Source organism: Takifugu flavidus, chromosome 3, assembly GCF_003711565.1.
Source record: "Takifugu flavidus isolate HTHZ2018 chromosome 3, ASM371156v2, whole genome shotgun sequence".
NCBI classification, from domain to species: Eukaryota; Metazoa; Chordata; class Actinopteri; order Tetraodontiformes; family Tetraodontidae; genus Takifugu; species Takifugu flavidus.
The window spans coordinates 18,663,164-18,685,318 of record NC_079522.1 but is presented as its reverse complement, the minus strand read 5'-3'; the positions used below and the strand labels follow the sequence as shown (position 1 = coordinate 18,685,318).

The 22,155-nt window shown below is 40.3% G+C and overlaps 2 protein-coding genes across 5 annotated transcripts; one reads left to right on the top strand and one right to left on the bottom strand.

The window, feature by feature from the left end:
* The first annotated feature begins 1,993 nt into the window (after positions 1-1,993).
* On the top strand, positions 1,994-12,841 carry scaf1 (SR-related CTD-associated factor 1). Of its 4 annotated transcripts, none has more exons than XM_057026851.1 (7): positions 1,994-2,235; positions 2,671-2,751; positions 3,413-6,865; positions 7,149-7,231; positions 7,566-7,868; positions 8,747-8,875; positions 12,395-12,841. In XM_057026851.1, exons 3-7 carry the CDS (start codon positions 3,775-3,777, stop codon positions 12,551-12,553), a joined length of 3,765 nt encoding a protein of 1,254 aa, XP_056882831.1. In that variant the 5' UTR covers positions 1,994-2,235; positions 2,671-2,751; positions 3,413-3,774; the 3' UTR covers positions 12,554-12,841. The 4 variants fall into 4 exon arrangements, with proteins under 4 accessions (XP_056882831.1, XP_056882834.1, XP_056882832.1 ...); XM_057026853.1 differs by having other exon boundaries at positions 2,060-2,235; positions 2,674-2,751; XM_057026852.1 differs by lacking the exon at positions 2,671-2,751 and having other exon boundaries at positions 2,053-2,235.
* Positions 12,842-15,034: 2,193 nt separating this feature from the next.
* ppp1r35 (protein phosphatase 1, regulatory subunit 35) lies at positions 15,035-20,976 on the bottom strand. The gene is made up of 8 exons (XM_057028828.1): positions 20,932-20,976; positions 20,571-20,831; positions 19,119-19,189; positions 18,488-18,608; positions 17,444-17,546; positions 16,988-17,094; positions 16,540-16,630; positions 15,035-15,453 (listed from the first exon to the last, which is right to left on the bottom strand). Exons 1-8 carry the CDS (start codon positions 20,974-20,976, stop codon positions 15,149-15,151), a joined length of 1,104 nt encoding a protein of 367 aa, XP_056884808.1. The 3' UTR covers positions 15,035-15,148.
* Between the last annotated feature and the right edge of the window lie 1,179 nt (positions 20,977-22,155).

Sequence of the window (22,155 nt, the reverse complement as noted above, 5' to 3'; positions counted from 1 at the left end):
TTCTTGTTTTTTTGGTCCAATATGGCTCTTTCAACATTTTGGGTTGCCGACCCCTGCACTAGTTAGTAGTTCAGTTTGATCATGAACTTATGGCAAACAAGATCCCCCCCATCTTTAAAATTGGTGGAAAGCCACTCGTTTGACCAATGGTTTTTTAGTTACGTTTTTTATATTGTAAAGCCATGTATACTAAATTGCAGTTCCTAGTCGCCAATGGCCAGTAGATGAGAGTAGTAACACTAATAAACGCAGAAGAAGAACTAGACATTGCGCCGATTTTCTTTCTAATGGCCACTCGGGGTACTGCAGAAATAAATCCCATGCTGTTCAAAAAGGACATTTCCCATAGACATACATACTTCTCTGTTAAAAAAAAAATGTTCACAAGACACCTTCAGCTACAAATTAGATCAGTTACTACTCATTCTATTCTATATTTTTAAGTCATAGACTGTGTGTGACCCTGCTTGTTTGAGGTCTCCACGCCGTCCTGCTGGACTAGTGAACGTGCAGAACCTGACTCCCGTGTTGGAGCTCTCGGTGCGCCCTGGAAGACCACTGCGTTCTTGCCTGCTTTTCGGGTCCTGTAAAAAACCAACCTTAACAGGTCTCATCATACATCTTCATCTGCATATTTGTATAGGTTTCACATTTCTTTACATTGTTTTACCAAATAGGACATCTGTTATTCAAGTGGAAGCAGGAAATGGGGAGGCGGTCCCAAGAGTCTAGCTGCTAGCACATTCTATCTCCAAAACAAGAGGTCAACCTACACATTTAACTCCCATTATATGATTCCAGAATATCAACACAAAATCAAACTACATTTTCTACACTGAATAATATGATTAAACTCTCTTAATCAGTTAATATACTATAGCTGGTCATACACTTGAATATACTTCAGCTGAACTAAAAAGAATGGGTGGATGAGCCTTCATCTATTAGGTCTACTTGTGGTGGAAGCAGCTCTCTGACCAGGTACAGAAATCTGACTTATTGTCTACCTTTACAATTAGGTTTTATGAGGGAAGTTTCTTTACTTTTGTTTACACAGACAGACAGACAGATACTTTTATTGTCAATTCACTCCATGTTTTGAACATACAGATGAACCGAAATACCGTTTCTCTTCTCTCTAGCTTATCGTGCTGAAATGAAAAATTAAAAATGAATGGAATAACACAAAATAAAAATATAAATAAGGAAAAAAGGGGTAAATGAGGTGCCAAAAACATGAATGTGCATACAGTGCAATACAATGAAGTGAGGTAGGTTGCAAGAATAACAGTCAGAAATACAGAAAATTCCCTCTATCGCACTCACTTCGATTTCCAGGAAGAAATAGACAAAAAAAATCAATTCAGATTAAATTAAATCTGGAATTTCTTTTTCACCTGTTTCGTACCACAACCTGGGGATCAGGTCCTTCCATCAATACAACTCTTTGTGTACACCCTTTTTTCAAAATTTGGTCTTATTCCTCTCAGTTGTCCCTCAAGGACTCACAATCTCACTTGACGTCCAATTATTTCCATGCTTTCACTTTTGTTTTTGCAGCCAACACACTTTTAAACCATATGATAAACAAAGTACACACAATGATTCTGATTACAACTTTCCAAAAACTAGTACATAAATATATGAAAATTTAAAATGGCACGATGTATTTAACATCTCAACAACAGTGATGTAATGTAAACAATTGCATTAACATGGCAGAAAAGGAAGACAGTTACAGTCCTAACCAATGGGACAGAATATTTGGTTAAAATGTGAAGTGGTACAATCGACCCTCACAACATCTTGTTTTTTTAAATATTCTTATTCTATATGATAGAACGTGTTTTAAATCTCATGCTCTCTAGATTTGGGCCGTCCCAGGTTAAAGATATAAATCAATTGTTCTGGCGTTGTCTATATAAAGTAGCGCTCTGTTCTATCCGTAGGTTAGTGCCCAATCCATATTCATATTTTGGGCCTAATGATAACCAGTCAGCAGTCCGCAGTTGTAAAACGACTAACCAACGAAACTGCCAGGTCGGTCCTACCGTCGACATCCTACGTAATGGAAAATCGGTTTCCGGCTGAAGGGTGAGACGATAATGGCGGCGATTGATGGAAAGAAGATACAATTGCGACTTGAAAATAACAGAAACCTCTAATTTTACCTAATGATTTACCGGAGAATACCTGCCATGCGATTTGGTTAGATGGATAAGTAACCTGCAACACGTAAGTCGAAATTATACATCCATTTTTCATGCTGTAGGCTAACTAGCTGCTGTAAGCTATGTTGCTAGCAGGGTAGCTGAATACCTAAGTATTCCTATCGTAAAATTCCTGCTGTAGGTGTGAACCTACGTTTATGAATCGATTGACAATTTGTAAAAACGTAATTTAAATATCACTGCATGGAATGGTCTTACAGTGTTTAATGTACTGCATGGATTTTTGTTACCATCCTATATTATTGTTCACTTTGTATACCCTAATACGGTTGTTTATGCATAAATATATAGACACAATATCCCCATTAGGATTCCCCCCAATGCCGATAGTAATTGTTATTAGTTATTGAGGGATGCATTAATGTCATGCCCAGTCAAATCAGTTGTCTTTTAACTATGAAACAGTCAGAAGTTTAAAATGTTCAAATTTCTTCGACAGAAGTTGTTTCTTCATGTCGTAACGGAATGGAGCAAGTCCCTAAGGAAAAACTCCCTGACAAGTCTATCACCGTGATAATTTGTGAGAAAAATCCCTTTTCCAGAATATTAGTCTTAATAAGTCTTGTCAGTGTCCCAGTCAGTATTTGAAAACCCATATTTAATGTGAACAAAGTACTTCTTTAGTTAAGTATACAACAAAAAGGGGATTTGAATCTAAAACAGGCGTTGGGGTTACAGAGGTTAATAATGGGATGATATGTCTCCTATGTTCTGCCACAGTTTTGTTTTCACTGAAATATCTCGTGATACTGCAAATATTAAATGTTTAACAAAGCATGCAAGGCAATGTCATGATTTGAAAAAGTGGAGTACAAAGTACTACTTTATTTAGTTAAATCTAGTACATAATACAACAAGTATTAGGTTTTGAATTATAATAATTAGATAATATTGCACAGTTAATGAATTTACTTTAAAAATATAGTAAATGAAACTTTTAAATCCAAATGCATTTTAAACTGCATTAACTCAAGGATGAGTGATAATTTGTTTTGGGTGGTGATGGTTAAATAACTTTTATACTGGCCCTGTTAGTAGGTATAGTTTATATAGTAGGTAACTGTATAAACTGTAGTTATAGTTTGTGGTAGGCGATATGTACTCTGTGCTTTATTAATTAACTGTTTATTATGCAACAATTTAATTTTTGTATTTGTGTTAAATTTCCCCTCCTCTCCTAGGTCTGTTTGTGAACACTGAGTTTTCTACTGTGGCCTTGCCGATCACTAACAACCTCCAAGTCCCTCTATTGGAGTTAAAACTTGCATAAGCTTTTCAGGCTCATGGACTTGAGTCGAACATTAAAAGAAGACTTGTTGCCACATTATCACCTTCTGTGACTGAACAGCTTAAGAATGCTCCTTTAAGCACACCCAATGTTTATCTGACATCTCCTTCTGCTTCAAATCAATATCCACATCACTTTGTGCTAATACTTCAACATATCTGAAGCCTGTATTAAGTCAGACACATGGAACAAAGGTGGCCAGCGTATCCTCCAGTGCTTCTATAACAATCCAGTCCCTCTCCAAGACCTAACACCATGTCAATGGATTCATTGACACACACTTCTTTGAAGCAGTGTGTCATATATAAAGGAGCAGACATGGACAGGGAGATTTATGATCCTTTTTATCCAACAGAGGGCATGAAGGGGGATGATGGCAAATATGAAAAGTATGATCCCTTTGACCCGACTGGTTCTCCTGCATCAGATGGCAAGGGTGGCAAAGTGGGAGTGGTTAATAAAAACATTGAACAGGGCGATGATGAGCTCGAGGAACCTCCAGATTCTACTGTTGCAATGATTGGACTGTCAAGCCCCTGTCAAATCACAGCAGTTGCTTGGAGGCAGAGAGTGGACTCAAACAGCACCAAAGCTCAAGAGAAGACTGATAGTGATGAATCGGATCACTCAGAGATAGAGGAAGGGGAGATCATTGGGGGTGTTGACAAGAATGGAAGTGCTAAGAGATTTGGTAAAGATATTTCATCACTTAGTTCTACCAGGGTGTCATTTCTTGGTTCAAAGCCAGAGCGCATACTTCGGGTACTGGATGGAGATGGCTTTGTGTCTGTGTGTACAGAGGCCAATTGGAAAACAGAAATACATACTGAGGATGAGCCTGCAGTTGAAGTAGAGGATTTGAGAAGCAAGCTTGTTAGCAGGCGGAAGGAAAGATATCTTTCCTATCCTCCATCATCCTCACATTCTCCCCAAGCACCAATGTCCCCATCCAACCCTTTAACTGTCACGGCACCTACTCATTTCACATCTCATGTAGAGCAAAGCAGTAAGAAATACAAGTTGTCAAAGAGTTTGATGGACACTGACCGGCTGAAGAGTAAAAATAAAAATCCTGGAGAAAAAGAGGAGAGAAAGAAAAAGAAAAAGGATGAAGGAGTCAGAGAGAGATGCAAAGACAAGGACAAAGAACAAAGAGAGGCTAAAAGATCAAGGAAAAGCAGGAGCAGTAGTTCTAAGGCAAGGAAACGACATCACGGCAGTCTGGAGTTGTCAAGATCATGGAAGTCGGACAAAAAAGACTCTACTGGAAACTTTTTAAGTCTCTCTGAAGAAGAGAAAAGAGAGGCAGCATGGAATATGGACAGAGGCAATGAAAAAGATAAAGACAGACACAGAGGGAGAGATAAACACAGAGGAAGAGAGAGAGACTGGGAAAGGGGGAGGAGTCATACAAGTAGTCGGGGAAGAGTTCAAAGGGACAAAGATTCCAGCTATCAAAAGAAGAACAAGGAAATAAAAGGAAGATGCCATGTAAGCACCAGAGAACATGGTAAATCAAAGTGCTCCAAAAGAAGCAGGGAAAAGAGAGAAATTAGTAAAGATGCACAGCGGGATAAGGAATGGCGGCGTGATGGCCGCCCAGTTGTCCCTCCATCTATCCAAGACCTCAATGGTTCTGACTTGTTTGCCATTAAACGCACAATCACTGTTACCACTACCACAACCACCACTACCGTGCCTGGTTCCCCCAGACTCGCCTCAGTGTCTCCCTGTCTGCCCATAGAAAATTCTACAAAGCCCCCCCAAAAAAAGAAGAGAAAACGGCAAGCAATTGGAGAGGTAGACGATTGTCACAGCCAATCACAATCACTCTCACCTCTAAGATATCAAAGCTATGAGTCAGACCATTATTCAGACAAATTGGAGATTGATGTTCTGTCTTTGGACGGTGAAGCTTTAGATTCTGACTATCCGTCTTTGGAGGATTCACCCCCACCTGTTCTTCCACCAGAACCACCTGTCCCTAGCCCCAAAACTAAAACTAACCTAAAGACTGAACAACACCATGTAAAAAAGAAACTGCAGACACTGAAAAAAAAAGGTCAGTCTGAATCCTCATCACCATCTAGATCAAAGAGTAAATGCATCTCCTCACTTCTGGTCACTTCAGGCTCTGTACCAGTTTCCTCTGGCTTCGGATTGGCAAAGCGAGCAAGGAAAATTGTTAAGGAGAAAGAAAAAGGCAGCAGGAAGAATGTGGTGCGCTCTAGCAAATTAAAAAAAGATGGTGGTCGGAAAAGCAAGCTACAGTCAAAGGTCTCTGTCTTGGTGCGAGAGGGTGTTAGCAGTACTACAGGACCATCAGTTGGCTCTGGAAAAATGGGCATTGAACTTCTTGGGCCAGGAGGTACAAGTGGTGGATCTGGAAGCTCAGTGGTAGGTGGCTCAATTGCTGTGGTCTTTTGCAGAGATAACGAAAGCAGGTCTCCATTCCTCAAACCTTGTTCAGAACCTCTATCCCTGAGTAGCCGTAGTAAAGACTTGGATAACATGGAAAAGCGAAATAGACTGGGTGCACCTTCCTCTCTTACCAGTTCAGTCAGATTAAAACCCAAAAAAACAAAACAAAGTTCCATCACATCCACATCTTCTTTGGCCTCCTCCCCCTCATCTTCTTTGGTGAACAAAGGGCGCCGTAGCACTGGCAAAAAAATTAAGGAAAACAGTGAAGCAACTGGGTCTACAGCTGGTGATGTCAACCAAATAAAAAGCAGTATGGAGATCTGGAGTGGAGCTTCATTGGATGTCCAGTCTGCTGCTGGAGAAAGACGAAAATCAGTCAGTCCCCAAATGAGCCAAGCCGGCCCTGCGCTCTGCTCTTCCTCTGCTTCATGCTCCTCCGCCATAAGTGTCCTTCCACCTTCTTCCTCACCACCCCACACTCCACCATCCCCAATGCAGGACACCAGGGAGTCTACACCTGATTCTCAGACCGTGGACAGCAGTTGTAAGACACCGGACCCTTTGTTCTTGGGCGAGGAATGTCTATCTCAAAGCAGTCCCATCCTCCTCCCAGCATCTGGTCCACCCAGCATATCCATTTCTCATGGTTCTGGCCTCAACATCACTTTGTCTACTCCAACTGCTAAATCCTTGCCTCCAGATAATGCCAGCAAATCCCTTATCTCACTTCCTTGCCTATCCTCTTCAGCAGGCTGTGGACTCAGTTCCCTGTCTTTGCCTCTGTCCTCATCAGACCCTTCCTCTTCCTCTGTCTCATCCTCATCTGCTAGTAAGCCTCCTCACCCTCTTCCTCTTAGTTCACCTGCCCTTCCCTGGAGTTTGCAAACTGGGGTAGACTGCACGACTGGAGGAGTCCTAGCATGTGAGTTTCCTTCAAATCTTAAAAAAATTAGCCATGTTTTTACTGAACCAACAGACAAGGTATGCAAGTTTGCAGCTAGTTTGATTAGGATTGCGCACACAGTTAAATTTTCCAGCAGGTGCCGTCAAAGTTGCTCGGTGGATCGGAGAGCAGAAAAGGGGTTGCTAAAACATGGATCATTAAATCATTTCTAATCATTTTTAAATGAATATTTTTTCCCTTTTTTTGGATATTCTGTGGACTATTTCATATTTAAAAATTGCATTATTGCTTCTCTTGACAGTGACTGCTTTACTCTTTAAAATGGAAGAGGCCAATATTGCCAGCAGAGCAAAAGCACAAGAGTTCATTCAGGCAACCAGCCAGGTGTGTGTTTCATGCTGTTGCTGTTGCAGACCTAAAGTTCCAGTTTGGAATGGTTCACTTTTTTATTAATTGTACTGTACACATTTGTTTTTAAAGGGAACCACAATATGTAGACCTCATTTGATTGACACCTTCAATTATAAATTACACTAGACTGTTTTGTTTTATTATAATTGAATACAACAATTTCACTCAGACTCATTGTTTGTATTCAATTATATATGCAGGTAAGATAAAAGTAACCTCACCACACTGTGGATATGCTTCAAAAGTTTTCAGCCTATTGAGTATGTGATTTTTGCAAAGAAAAGTGTAGAAATGTGTTATTTTGCAGATCCTCTCACAGGCCAATCAAAGCCAGTCTCAGCACCAAGTACCTGTCTCTTCAGCATCCACATCACAAGTTTCACCCCCTCCTACACTTCCTCCAGCTCCTGGTCTAAGCCCAGCTCAGTTTATCCTCCACAGTTCCCTTCCGTTGGTTGGCTCCACAAAAACACCACCCTCGCTCCTGCACACTTCTATAGGGGGGGGTTGTGCACAGACCCCACCCTCCATTATACCTGTGGTATTGTCTGGAGTGTCTGGGAGTTCGGGTGATACTGGATGGGACAATGAGACTAAAGACCCCGATAAGGTGAAGTTGAGTTCCCTGATGATATATGGTCACTAGATTTCTTGTCAGCTATTTCTAGAACCACACTGCTACTGCTAAATCAAAGATTTATCAACTACCGTAATTTCCGGACTATGAGCCGCTACTTTTTTCCTACACTTTAAACACTGCAGCTTATTCTACGGTGCGGCTTATTTATGTTTTTTTTCGTGGTGCACTATCACAACTATTGTGAATCAGTCATTTTTACCAACCCTCATCAACAAGGAAAATACTAGAAGAAAAGCATATGATGCGACTTTCGAGCTGGCGCACGTAATCTTGGCATTACGGTAAAATTAGATTATGCGGTTTATAATCAGGTGCGCTCTGTAGTCCGGAAATTACGGTACTACTAAACTGTCCCGGTCCAGAGGACAGCAGTGAGTTGGGAGCGCACTTAATGAGATCATCTTGCAGTTGAGGAACAAGGCTTGGTTTGAGGTGCTGATGGAACTCAAACTGAGCACCCTGGCCTAAATGGAGCTGCACCCTTTGTTAATCGTTGCCTGGAATACCTAGCGAGGAACAGTCAAGTATATTTAATCTAGTGGAATTGAAATCTAGAGTATGATGCCAAATTAATCTCATTGTTGGTAGTCTATGCAGGGAGATTGAGAGCTATGCCTTTAACCCTTGTGTGGTGTTCGGGGCTGTGGGACCCGTTTTCACTTTTTATTAAAAGAAAAATGATAAAATTAATTCATTTTATCATTTTTATCACACCACACAAGGGTTAAGTAACAACAGAACCTTGCTCCACAGCCAAAAGCCTGTTGTCTATATCTAAATGGGATTAATTGTGATGATTTGATTTTGATTTTAATTGTGTTTAACCATGTCTTTCCTGACCTGGCCAGTATCTGAAGAAGCTGCACACCCAAGAAAGAGCCGTTGAAGAGGTGAAGCTTGCCATCAAACCATATTATCAGCGCAAAGACATCAATAAAGATGAATACAAAGACATCCTCAGAAAAGCTGTTCATAAGGTCAGCCTCACCACACACAGCATCTATAAAACACAGTACAGACACGATATCTGCAAGATCCTTATTCATTGGCATCTTAGTAATGTAACGTAGTGAACTTTATTGGAACCACAGCCATTTTCCTTTTTGGGTATTTTTAACACTTGTCTAAAAAGATTTGTTATTTTTATATACTTTTATGTAACACATTGTCCCACATGCCTCTTGTGATTCACACAATAATAATTATCAGTCACTATGACTATGAGCTGCTACTTTTTTCCTACACTTTAAACACTGCGGCTTATTCTACGGTGCGGCTTATTTATGTTTTTTTTTCGTGGCGCACTATCACAACTATTGTGATTCAGTCATTTTTACTAACCGTCATCAATGTGGAAAATACTAGAAGAAAAGCATATGATGCGACTTTTAAGTTAAAAGCGATCACTCTGGCGTTTGAAGAAGGAAATCGAGCTGGCGCACGTAATCTTGGCATTACGGTAATCAATGGCGAGAAGGTGGAGACGCCCGCATAAAGAACTGATCCAAAGCAAAAAGACGACAAAAGCTTTTAGACGTAAACATCGCAGGTGGCCCGAACTTGAAAACTTCCTGGAAGACTGGGTCAACACACAGAGAGCAGGCGGCCGCAGTGTTTCCGCTGTACAAATCAGACGGAAGGCAAAAGCAATCGCCATCGCGATGAAAACAGAAGATTTTAGAGGTGGGCCATCGGGGAGTTTTAGATTGTTTGAGTAAAAAAGCATAAACAACGTAATTTGTGTGTAGCTGATACAAACGTATATTTCAAGGTAGCTGCATTACAGACACCGTTAGAAGAAAAAGCATTTACCGGTAGAATATATTTGTTTATGTTGCTAAGCGGATTAAATTAAAAGAAAAGTTAAAAAATCCTGACGTGATAAAAATTGGATTTAAGGTCTCTGTATATACAAGTGAAAAGAGTGGCTGTTGTTTCTTACCTGTCTGTCACTCGTCAGTAACTCGTCTCTTTTGGTAATAAAAACATATACCGGTACTGAATGTTTTCGATCTAATTTTTCACATTACTACTTGGGATACCTGCGTCTTATAATCCGGTGCGGCTTGTATAAGTACAAAATTGATTTTCTTTCTAAAATTAGATTATACGGCTTACAATCAGGTGCGCTCTGTAGTCCGGAAATTACGGTACTACTAAACTGTCCCGGTCCAGAGGACAGCAGTGAGTTGGGAGCACACTTAATGAGATCATCTTGCAGTTGAGGAACAAGGCTTGGTTTGAGGTGCTGATGGAACTCAAACTGAGCACCCTGGCCTAAATGAAGCTACACCCTTTGTTGCGCTCTATAGTCCGGAAATTACGGTAATTATATACTCGATCTAACTGGTCAACCAAAGTGCATGTAAATGTATTAGTCCAACTGATATCAGTACACTCTGTATCTGACTGAGACATGCAGGTATAGGGGTGTGCAATATGATGATATTACTTCATGAAGGGTTAGAGCATGTTGACGATCTAACAAAGTAAAGGTACCCAAATCCAGTCTTTGAGGGCGGCAGTCGGGTTTGCACTTGGACACATTGGAATTGGGCACACCTGGCTTATAGGGTGTATTAGGGTACAATGTTGCAGCTCTATGACGCTGCGCAGACGCATGCCATTTCACGCCCGTTGATGTGCACCTGAGCAACTCATTCTAATAAATTTCGGACAGTGCTCTGGATTTCTTCCAGCCTCCCTGTTTGGTTGTGTAGCAGGAGCCAAGGCTGAAGGCAAAAGAGGGAAATTGGTTCCTAAACAGAACTCCTTCCTCATCCTAAGGAATTGATTTGGCTTTTCTCCAAATGATAAAGTGCAAACAACTGTTATTTGCAAAGTTTGCACAGGTGCAGTTTGCTAATTGGATGGCACAAATTATGAGGAAATCATTGTCAACAAACTGTTACCACTCTTGTCGCGTATTTTTGTCTTTTGACATTTTAGGATATCACACATTATATATTTTATTATCTTTTACATATGGCAATGGTTTAGTTATACTGTATAGTAAATTGCAATTTATTATCAAAAATCATTAAAATAAAATCATGATCGTGATTTTATTTTTAATTAAATGTACTTTGATATGTTTGCCATATTGCCTACCCCTAAGTATTGGAAAATTGACATCCTCTGGTGTGTAAAAGACTTATGCCCTGTTCGAGCTACATGATTTGGGCCTAATCTGCCAGTCACAGACTGGTTTTTTGCTCTCCTTCTGTGTCAGTCGTTTGCTCAGCAAACCTGGGTCATTTAGTCTTAACACCTGAAAGATTTCCATCGATGACTGCCCGACCATCCCACATGCTAGATATCAAGTCTGGTCCTAATGACAAAAAACAACTAGAGCCAATGAGAAGAGAGACAGGTTAATGTTTAATGGCTGCGGTCTGACCTCCTCTGTCGGGCACAATGTCAGTGTGTCACTAATGTCAGTGTGTCCTAATATGTTCCTAGTTTCCACTTTATTCCTTGATGTACTTTTGCCATGTTAAAACAATATCCTGATATATAGTTGTTTTTAAAAAGACACAGGAGCAAAATGCCCAAAGCATCAGCTGAGCAGACAGACAAAGTGGAACATTCAGTCACACCTGCTGATGGAAAGTCATGTAGTGTGTATACCCCACAGACCTGTAGACTATGGACCAGATGACACAGTCGCATATTGTGAACAGTATGCTGACCCGACACCTGTGAATTTCATGTAGCATGAACATCAGTAATCGGGTTAGATGAAGCATGTGTGCATCTTTCACAACATCCACGTTGTATGAATCTGGAACAAAATCATTTAAGAAAGCCGGCATGAGCAGTCTTGTCTGCCTCTAGAAGTCAACATGATCACAAGGAAGAGCGTGCATCTTATCAACACAATAAATAATACATTTAAGATAGACAAAGCTGCACAATTATCCATCTTTCTGTTTAAATTCCACTTTTGCTGTGTGACTCCAGTTGTTTACTATGTGATGTAATATGTACAATGGAAAAGGGACTTTATTACCCTGCTGAAAAAAATTCACCTAAAATATGCCACCTAGTGTTAGAGGAAGACATCTTCCTATTAGTTACATAACTTTCTCCGTTGCATGTAAACTGGGAACGAGAATGATTTCCAACAAGATATTCAAATCAAATTGTGAGCATCGCTCGTTTAAGTTGTGTATGTACTGAATGGCTTAGTCAACATTTTTAAAAACTAATGAATAATCCAAAAATAAATGCCATTTTATTTAGATATAATGAAAGCTTATGTTGAGAGTTTAATGGTCTTCAAAATTCAAAACTGTAAAACTACAGGACTTGCCGTGACCTGCATTAAAGGCCCTGCAGAAAATAGAGATTAACTAAGAAGTAACTGTTTACATCAGTTTAAGGGTTGCATACGTTAAGCCGTTACAGTTGAACAACAAGCAAGTTTATCTTAAAAGCAGAAATTGTATAAATTCATACCGTAACAACTAAAAAGAATTGTGTCATTTTCTCAGATCTGCCACAGTCGCACTGGTGAAATCAACCCTGTCAAAGTCAGCAACCTTGTTAAGCTGTACGTCCAGCGATATAAATACTTCCGGAAACATGGACGCAAAATAGGTGAGGAAGAGAAGGAAGACAGGGAGTTGGGTGCATTGCAATCTTCTGCTTGAAAGACCTTTTTTAAAAAGAAATGCCCCTCCACTCCTCATCATTGATTGTTTCGTGCTGTCCTTTTTTTAATTCTTACTCCATATTTTCTGTATTATTGCTATATCTGTCTGTCTTATGTGAGTTTATGACATGCTCTCTCCTTAACTCACTATAACTACAGTGTCCCACCTAGTGTCATGTATAGAATATCTTGGATATTAAGATATGAGCTATGATCCATATGTGTGACCTGTTACAGCATACAACGCAAACTTTGCAATAAATGATACCTCTGTGGGGGAAAAAAACATGTGTTTTTCTTACAAAAGATTGTAATGAGTGAGTGTGTAAGCCAACAAACAAATTTTGTGTTGCTAAACTAGGATTATAATCAACAAAGCTTTGTGATGTGCAGCTTTTGTCTGTTCAATGAGTTGGGCAGTTGGTTCAAAGCAGACAGCAGGGTTTACTGATTTTGATCATTATCTGTTGCAGAGAAAGGGAAAAAAAGTTACATTTTATAACCATCTCAAGGATTCAATTGCCTTTATTTTGGCCAGTGAAAACTCCGGTTTTCAATTACATCAACACAGTCATATTGGCAAAAACCAATCTTTGACTCAAAGATAAGCTGGTAAAAATATTCACAAGTCATGCTCTACTTAGAAGAATAAATGTTCAATGATGACACTGAAAGGAAAGGCCTGGGACATACCACCCCATGGGTGGGCTGGCCTAAGGGAGATTTGAGAGGATTCCCAAATCGTCGGTCTATTCCAGGCTGAACCAGACAGTGGGCGGAATGTTTTTCATTCTATAAAATGGAGCTGTGGGTGGCAGAGGGGAATGGTGGACTGGATCCCTCAAATACTTTGCATATTAAGGGAGGATAGCACCAGCCCATCCAATCTGATCCCTGTATTTATTGAAGTGGGATTGGTGCAGCTGTTCAGTGAATAATCTTTTTTCTGTTACAAAAAGAGAGGAGCAAGGAAAGTAGTAAACATGCTGTAACTGAAAGTTATACATTTCTGTACTGATGATTAGTGAAATAAAACAAGGTGGCTTGGTTGCTTAACAAAGACAAGGCTGTTTATTTGGAACTCTTCATCAAGCAGCACATGTTGTTGGGGGTCAGGCCCTAGGATTGTGTAAAGCGCCTAGAAACAATTTTGATTGTGACAGACGCTATACAAATAAAGATTGATTGATCTACCATGTCACTCCTCCAAAATAAAATCACCTCTACAATAGAGGTGCTACACTGGAAATAAACATAGAGTGACTAAACTGACTAAACTTGATTCAAGAAATAGGTTACAATTTTTAGACAAAGAGATGGGTGGAGCAGAAAAACCCAAGTATGGCTACAGTTAGCTAGTATAGTGATGACATGGGACAATCTTCTAACTAGGCCAATTAGTCCAGTCAGGCTCATAACTTAAGTTCTGGCGGGAAAAAATAAACACGGATCAGGATCTGGACAGTGTTGTGACAGCCTTAGCACAAACTTAAGAAAAATAAATAAACCAGATAGTAGGAATCATTGGTAAACTGCCTCAAGTTGTGTATGTGAATATTAACTGAAGAATTAACTGAAGGATTTAACAACCCATTGTGGAAGAAATGAATGTTTTGACCATTGAAAAAATTATAAAGTAATATATATAAAAACAATGGGAAACATACAGAATAATCAGGATATTATTCAGAATATGTATCAAGTTTAGATCTTTACTTTTGCCACCCCGTTATCTTTAAAATGCTTTCTTTTTTTAACACACACAACAGTTTGCGAAAGTTATGTATGCAAATAAAGACAAAAGCAAATTAAAAAACCTGCAGCCTCTCATATGGGGTTAAAAAGCTTATAAAACGAAGTGACTTTTAAGGAGGCTTTTAAAAGCAGTAAGTCAGATGTGTAGTGGGAGATGAGTCCACAACTTTGATAACGAGTGCCGTCCACCTGCAGCTTCCTCTTATATTTGGTGACAATCTACCGGTCCTCAGATCTGCTGACCCGAGTGCCTGAGTTGGGGTGTAAGGATGGAGTAGGTCAGTCAAGTCAGTAGGATCAAGACCATGAAAACAGAGTGGTGGTAGTTCAGTCTGGGCGAAGAAGCAAATGGTTCTCAGTTCAAGTCCCAGTCCAGACAAAACATAGAGTGTGGTCTGGTAGTAAGCTAGAACACCTTCAGAGCACTACCCTGGTACCCTTGAGCAAGGTAACAAACCCACAAATTGTCATATAGGGCCGTGCGATGAACTGCTGATTCATCCATGGATACACCCTCCCCTTGACCCCGAAATGGATGAAGCATCGAGTTGCATTCAGGGGAGCAGCGCCATCAAGTGTAATTGAAACCAGCACAGAATTTGGATGGCAGATGACCTTTTTGATTTATTTTTTTTTAATTTTAATATCTTTTTATATTATATGTAAGCATATAAATGTAAACATCAGACAGGCAACACGGTGTAAACTATATAATACAAATATATGTGGTTTTGAATCTTTATTACATAAACTTTACACATGAAAATATCCACACATAGACAATCTGATTGTTTTTCATTAAAATACCAAAGATAGTAACATGAGCTGAACAGAACTGTCAGGAAAGGGATTCGTGACACGTTTGGCGCCTGTAAAGGTCAAAAGCTGAGTGGCTGCTGTGCGGCAATGGACACAACTTGCTGTTTGCTGTTCCTTCCTCTGATGAGAAGGGCTGCTGTCTCATCAGATGAGGGGTCAGGAAGATGAGGTGGGAAGGACTGTCTCCTTCTTTGTTACTATGACAACACGGGTGTGGGGCAAGTGGCAACCTTTCCTGCACTGCTTGGCTGATGAACTGATCCTTCTGGATGTCCACATTAACCAACGAATTGTAGAGAAGCTGGGATCGGGATAAATTCACAACTAAATAGAGTAGAAGAAAAGTGGGGAGTGAATTAGCTCTACCATAATTTCATCAAAATCACCCGATTATTCAGTCAAGGTTTAGAAACATTGAAATGCAATTTTCAATATTTGAACTGCCATAGTTTTGTAATAACTTCGAAAATGTTTTAATTCTAAGACTGCATAGAATAATGAGAAGACAAAACTAGATTTTTTTCCTAAGGTCACAGTGTAAACAAAAGGATATTGTCTAGACACAATATATAAGTCCTTATTGGCCATTACTAAACTCAACAGATTAATAAAGGCACTGATGTAAATTGATCCATTTTGAATGTAAGTTTTCTATCCATGTGGAGGCCCAGTAGATCCTCAAAATACATTTGAACACCAACTGACAGGATATTTATTGATGTCCTCTTTATGATACTATCCAGTTCAAAAATGATGGCACAATAAATATCACAGCACAGGCCTATGAATTCGACAGTGTGAGAAGAATTATTGTTGTTATTACTATTATCGTTTCAATGCTATAGTAAGTATAGTAAGTAGATTTAGAATGTTTAATCAAAAAGAATGTATGAGTGTTTGACTCAAGTATTGTAGCTGTTATGTACCCAGCACTGGGAGGTATCATGTTCAAGGACACGAGGAAGTCGTAGAGATAGGAGGAGAAGGAATCATGAAGTTGTTTTGATACAAATCTTGTGTGCACCAAATAAAAGAGGAGAGCGAGCAGCAGACTGACGGAGTTGAGAGAGGAAGCTTGAACTGCTCGTCAGCTCTCCCTTGCAAGGCCTCCTGTTGTTTGCGTGGTTGATCTGAGTCTAGTAAACGAACAGCGCGGGTGACCAAACATCACCCTCACAACAGTAAAATATAAAAATGGCACATCTATTAAGCAGCTATCAAAGCAAAGGGAAAGTAGAGGAAATATAGAGGAATACAATTTCTTGTTCATCTAATATGAAATAAAAACTCATTTAACTATGAAGATGTTATTGGCAGTGTGGTTTTAAAAAGGTGAGAGAAGGCACTAACTGCCTGCTTAAAACAAACAAGACACCACCCCCCCTCCCAAAACACACTATTGTACGTTACCGTCAGTAGTTCTGATATTCATCAGGACTTTGGTCCTCTCAGACGTCTGTAATGTCTCTTTAATGGCTTTCTGGGAGTTAAATTCTGTCTCCTGCAGGAAAAGAGACCCCCTGGTAAACAAACTACTAGTTTTGGAACGAGTACCGTATTTTCACGACCATAAGGCGCCCCGTCCATTTTGGAGAAAATTTCAATCAATCAATCTTTATTTATATAGCGTCTTTTACAATCAAAATTGTTTCTAGGCGCTTTCCAGAATCCCAGGGCCTAACCCCAGACAAGCAACAGTGGCAAGGAAAAACTCCCCTTTAACAGGAAGAAACCTTGAGCAGGACCGGGCTCATGTAGGGGGACCCTCCTGCTGACTTTTAAGTGCACCTTATGGTCGCAAAAATACGGTATTTTTTTTAAATAACATATTGGTAAATGAAGATTAACTCGCAGTAACCTGCAGGAGCTGAAGCTCTTTCTTTAGAGCCAAAGTGGAGTTAAGTCTTATCTCCTCCAGACTGTGATCAGCTACTTCAGTCGGCGTGAATATGCACTGTCTGGGGACTGCAACAACAGAGAAAATGATCAACTTTCCATAAAGACAAAGGTGTTACATGTTATGCCAACTAAAACTAGTGTATTTGGTCTATTTTATAATTGATACAAAGAGAACAGAAACACATACATAAGCATTTGGCACCATATAAAATGACTATACACCTGCGTATCAATCAGTTCCACAGATAATCCAGTGGAATTCCAAAACAATCTTGGGATTTTTTTTGGTTAAAGATGTCATGTGCATGTACATCTTACAGTTAATTTCAGAGTTCCATGGCAACCCATTTCACAGCACATGTAAAAACAAACCACATGTAGTGAAAGTAAAGGAGAAGATTTTCTTCATTTTTACCTCTGTGGTGGTGTTTGTTCTTCTGAGCTCCATTAGACCGCTGAGGCAAAGTGTCAGGTGTGAGGACAGGTTCCAGTGTTGCCACAGGCTGTGCGAAACACAACTGCAGAAGACCATATATGTCTGCATCATCTCAGTAATATTTCAGTAGTTTACTGGTAACATATTGCACTACCATTTACCCCTGGATCTCACATTCTGCATCATTCTTATTACATTGTCCATGTTAACAGATAAGGTTTACACATTCTGAGTCTCAGTTGCAATGAAAATGAAATGAATGGGGACCATATGCGTTGACAGTCATACAGCTAAGCATGCTCTATCTGCGATCCACTCACATGCTAACGTGTGGGCAACTGCCCTTGCTATAGGCTTTTCCTCCCTCTCCCAGACAAGATAAAAAATATAGGCAAAGGGGAAGGATTGGTGGATTTAATTATACGGTCATGGAATTAATAAAAGGCTGTTTTCTTGTGTAGTTTCACTGCTTCTCCACCCCCCAAATTCATCTACAGGTATCGCTGCCTTCATAGTTGTATGCACGCAGAAAAAATATATCTGCAAACAAACACTCTGCTCATGTTTCGTGAATGAGACCCATTGTCTTTCATTAAGATGTGCAGCACATTAATAACTGGCAACACATATATCTGCATGGATATTCATTTCAATAATTGCCAGCTCTTTGATTTTGCAGCCTTGAGTGCCAGACGTGCAGCTATGATGCAGTACTTGTGACCCAGGGGTTTCAGCTCATGTGCAGATATGATCAAGCTCCAGGTTTTAACCACCATATCAAAACTCAATTGTTTGCATCTTTTTGGAGAATTGTGAGAACTATTTTCATTCAAAGTCCTACTCGTTTTAGACTGACTAGAATGAACGTTTGAACAAATCCAAAGTTCAGCTCTGGGTGGTCATACCCTCTAGTGACTAGAGGGTATGACCACCCAGAACTGGGCACTAGTGTCTAGTGCATCAGCCCTCACCTATATTCCCCTAATTATGTGAAGCTGTCCCTAAAAGGAACGGTGTCATTACCTGTGATGTCTTTCTCCTCCCAGAGGTAGTGGACTTTACACCCTGCTCACCTTCCGTGCGTGTGGAGCTCTTTACAGGTGTGCTGCTGGGGCTGAGTGTGGTGGACAAGTCAAGCTCCGGACTTTGGGACACAAAGGTTAAAGTGGAGCAAAAGGGGAGGATTTTGGAATGAGAAAAGGGGAGTGGTGATGGTGGGGGAGAGGAACTCATGCTGGTGGGGAAAACAGAGGGTTTCTCTTATTTACTATAAAGTTTCAACATTAACAGAAAATATTACAAAACAAAGGAATTGCGTATTTTAATTTCTCCTCATAGTTAGCTAACTCAGTTAAAAAAAAATTCCAGCAGAGGCTGTTTTCTCATTCAATCTTTAGCTGTTTTCTGAAATTCTTTTTTTAGGGGTGACATAAAAGTCGGAGAGGAGCAATATTTAAATATATATATATTTAATGTTATATGTCTACGTTACTAAGGTTAGAATCGGTAGCCTAGCAGATCTTGGTGTACTGGAAGGCATAAGAGAATACGTAAACAATTTCGTAGTTTTGTAGATAAAAGTTTTGCCAAATAAATAAGAACTCGTTATCAGCGCGGAAATATTCTTGCAGAATAACGTTAGCTTTTACCTTACATAGTTTTATGTTGCCTGATTTTATATGTGCCTAAACATGTGCTGGATGCTAGCGTTTCACCGAAACAACCCTATAGACGCCAGGCCCGGGCCCCCAAGATGGCTGCCCGTTTAGACAAGAACCCCCCCGCCATTACCCCTCTCTCTACGGGAGCCGAGCTGGGACAATAGTCATTACAGTATGACGTTTGGGATAGGCTTCCTTCTGGATACACCGTGAAATAGTAATGGCTAGTCAGATAAATTGTCCATTTGATAGAATTAAATCACTTTTCTTTGAGATTTGCCTCATTGCAGCTCTGTCACTATAAGTCAGGTCCTAACATAACAACAATATTTAAATAATGATAATTATGATGATAATAAATGTACCTCGCTGACCTTTTTGATTTAATAACTACTATGTTCTAGTTGAAACACCTGTGAATAATGGAGAATGGCTAATAAAGTTTGGGCGGGTTATACTGACAAATAACTTCACATTAATTCAAAATTTATCTATACTGGTGACACCTTTTTTTTAAAAAAAAAAACATGTTGAGTGCTGATGTCATGTAAAATTAAATGCACTTTCTGAGCTTTGGAAAAGTTTAAATATAGAATACAAAGAGTAGTAATTGGCCCTGTATGAAGCTGGAGGTGTCCTGTTAACAGTTTTATAGAAATGGCTTTTTCAATGTAAGTACAGGAAAAATCCTTTTTGGCCCTCATACGTTTTTTATGCAGTATTGTGATTTGCCACTAAAGAAGTCAACAATATCTCTGATGAAGGTCCAATTCTTCTAAAGTTTTAGAAACGATTTGTTTTAGAGTTCCTACCCAACAATAAATGCATCCTCTTTTTACGGTTTCTCAGCAGGTTGAAAATTATTAAATAATCCTTAAATAATCCTCCCCAATGTTTTCTTCAAACATTGCATAACAGCTCTTTGTGTGTCTTTTATCAACTCTCCTGAAGTTCTTAAAATGCTATAAATATTCCATTTCCATGCCTCTCTTCTATTAAATGTGTTCCACATTTTCTGTCATTTTACACTCCACACATTTGTCTATTTGGTTCTTGTTCAAATGTTCGAGAGTAAGACTATTGAAAAATTGCTGGTTGAGGTGGTAGATTATAGACTATGATCCCAGTTGGTGAATTAAGGTGCTTATGGCGATAGACCTGGATGGATGTGGCTGAAGGGATAGGGGATGAGCTTGGATAGACTGAAGACGTGATTTGGTTTTATGTATTTTATTCATAACTTGAGACCGGGCAGGAAGCTTCAAGCATTACAGGTTACAGAGGTTAAACCAAGGTTGATATCTAGTATTTCATACATACAGGGTGATGCTTTCATGCCTTGAGAAATGGGAATTTCTTACAGCTGCCCTAAATATCACTTCTGAGGACAATTGAACTTTCAGAGAAAGTCAGTCAGTTCAGGTTAACTTCCCACGGGGCCATACCAGGGGTAGTGTCTCTGCCAGGATGACAGCAGCCACAGTCTGATAATCATCTAAGGCAGCCACCCCATGAAGGAAAGTGACAGTGGCCTGGACTAGATCCTTCCACGTGCAGAACAAGGCCAGCACAGGAAGGTCTGGTTGCTGACCCTCCAAGGCATTGTTGGTCTCAACTGCCGAAGCCACAGATAAGATTGGCCAATGCTCAGGAGGACACTGGAGGAAATTGGGACCTTTCTGTCCACTGATGAGGGCATGGAAGGTCTGCAAGCCTTAGACTTCGTGTTATGGCATCCACCAGGTTATTCGCAGAGTCCACGTGTCTCCAATCTGCTACCTCCGCAAGAGTTCAAATCTTGGCCACATGCATTCCCATGTAGATCTTGTAGCAGCGCGACCAGAGGGACATTATCAACCTTAAATCCCTTAAAGCAACCAGCTCAGCCAGATATGGACAGCAATTGTTCCACTGGGTTGGTGGTGGCTTCTTTCCAGTCTGATGTCCATCCTCAAGCCGTCTGCACCGAGGCTGAGGCAGCATTCTCCCGTCTAAAGTCCCTGTTCACCTCTGCTCCCATCATGGCCCATTCGCAGCCCAGCTCTCACACAGCAAGACCCCACGGGCCAAATACTCTATCCCCTTAGTAGGTCAGTGATGATGTCAATAACACATTTTCTTGTGTAGTTTTTCTGATTCTCTCCCCTCCTTCTGCCTCTCTCTGTAACCATCTACAGGAATCGTGGTCTTCGTAGCTGTGCACTGACCTGCCAACCTCTGAACCCACTGATGCCCTCAACTCTTATACTAACAGCTGGTTGTAAATAATGTACTTGCATGATCTCTGCCTGATCTTCTACCTGTCTTCCCCCTTCTCCTCTCTCTCTACCCAGCCAGCCATCAGCAGAAAGGTCAAGCATGTCTTGATCAGGATGTCAAGGAGGTGAACTGTGGGAGGAGATCTTTGGGTCTGACATGACTTCTTACCTTGATGTCAGACCGAGGCCTGCAGTTCAAATCCCAGATCTGGAAGGTGAGTGTAGGTGAGTGTGCCTCTCCTCTGTTATAGATCCCAGGTCTAGAAGCCTTTCTCTAGCATGCTAGGGGCTATGGTGAGGTTCTCCTCTGGGTACCAGACCTGACGTCCTGAATTCCCAATGTTGGCTTCCACTGAGATGTTCCTGTTAATGGTTTGCTACTCCCATCAATCCTAGAGGCAGGCCAAACAAAGAAGAGCTCCAGCCCCTTCTGATCCGATCAAAATGTCTGGCTCATTCATATGTATTGAGCATATCTTACAACGGCTATTACGAATTTCACTCATGAAGGTTTTAAATATTCAGGCTTCTTTTGCAGTAACTGTGAGAACAGCCTCTCCTTTTTTATGTACATGGGCAAGTTTGTTCTGTTACCTACCTGTGTCTTCTATTAAATAACACTTTTCTTGAGGCATTCTCTTCTCCTCGTGGCGTTTTTGTTGGAGAAATGCTGATTAGTGATTACAGACTAGATCCTCCTGATGCATTAGACTACTAGAAACCCCTTTCAGTCTTAGTAGACCTCTGTATTTGTATGCATGTCTGTGTTTGC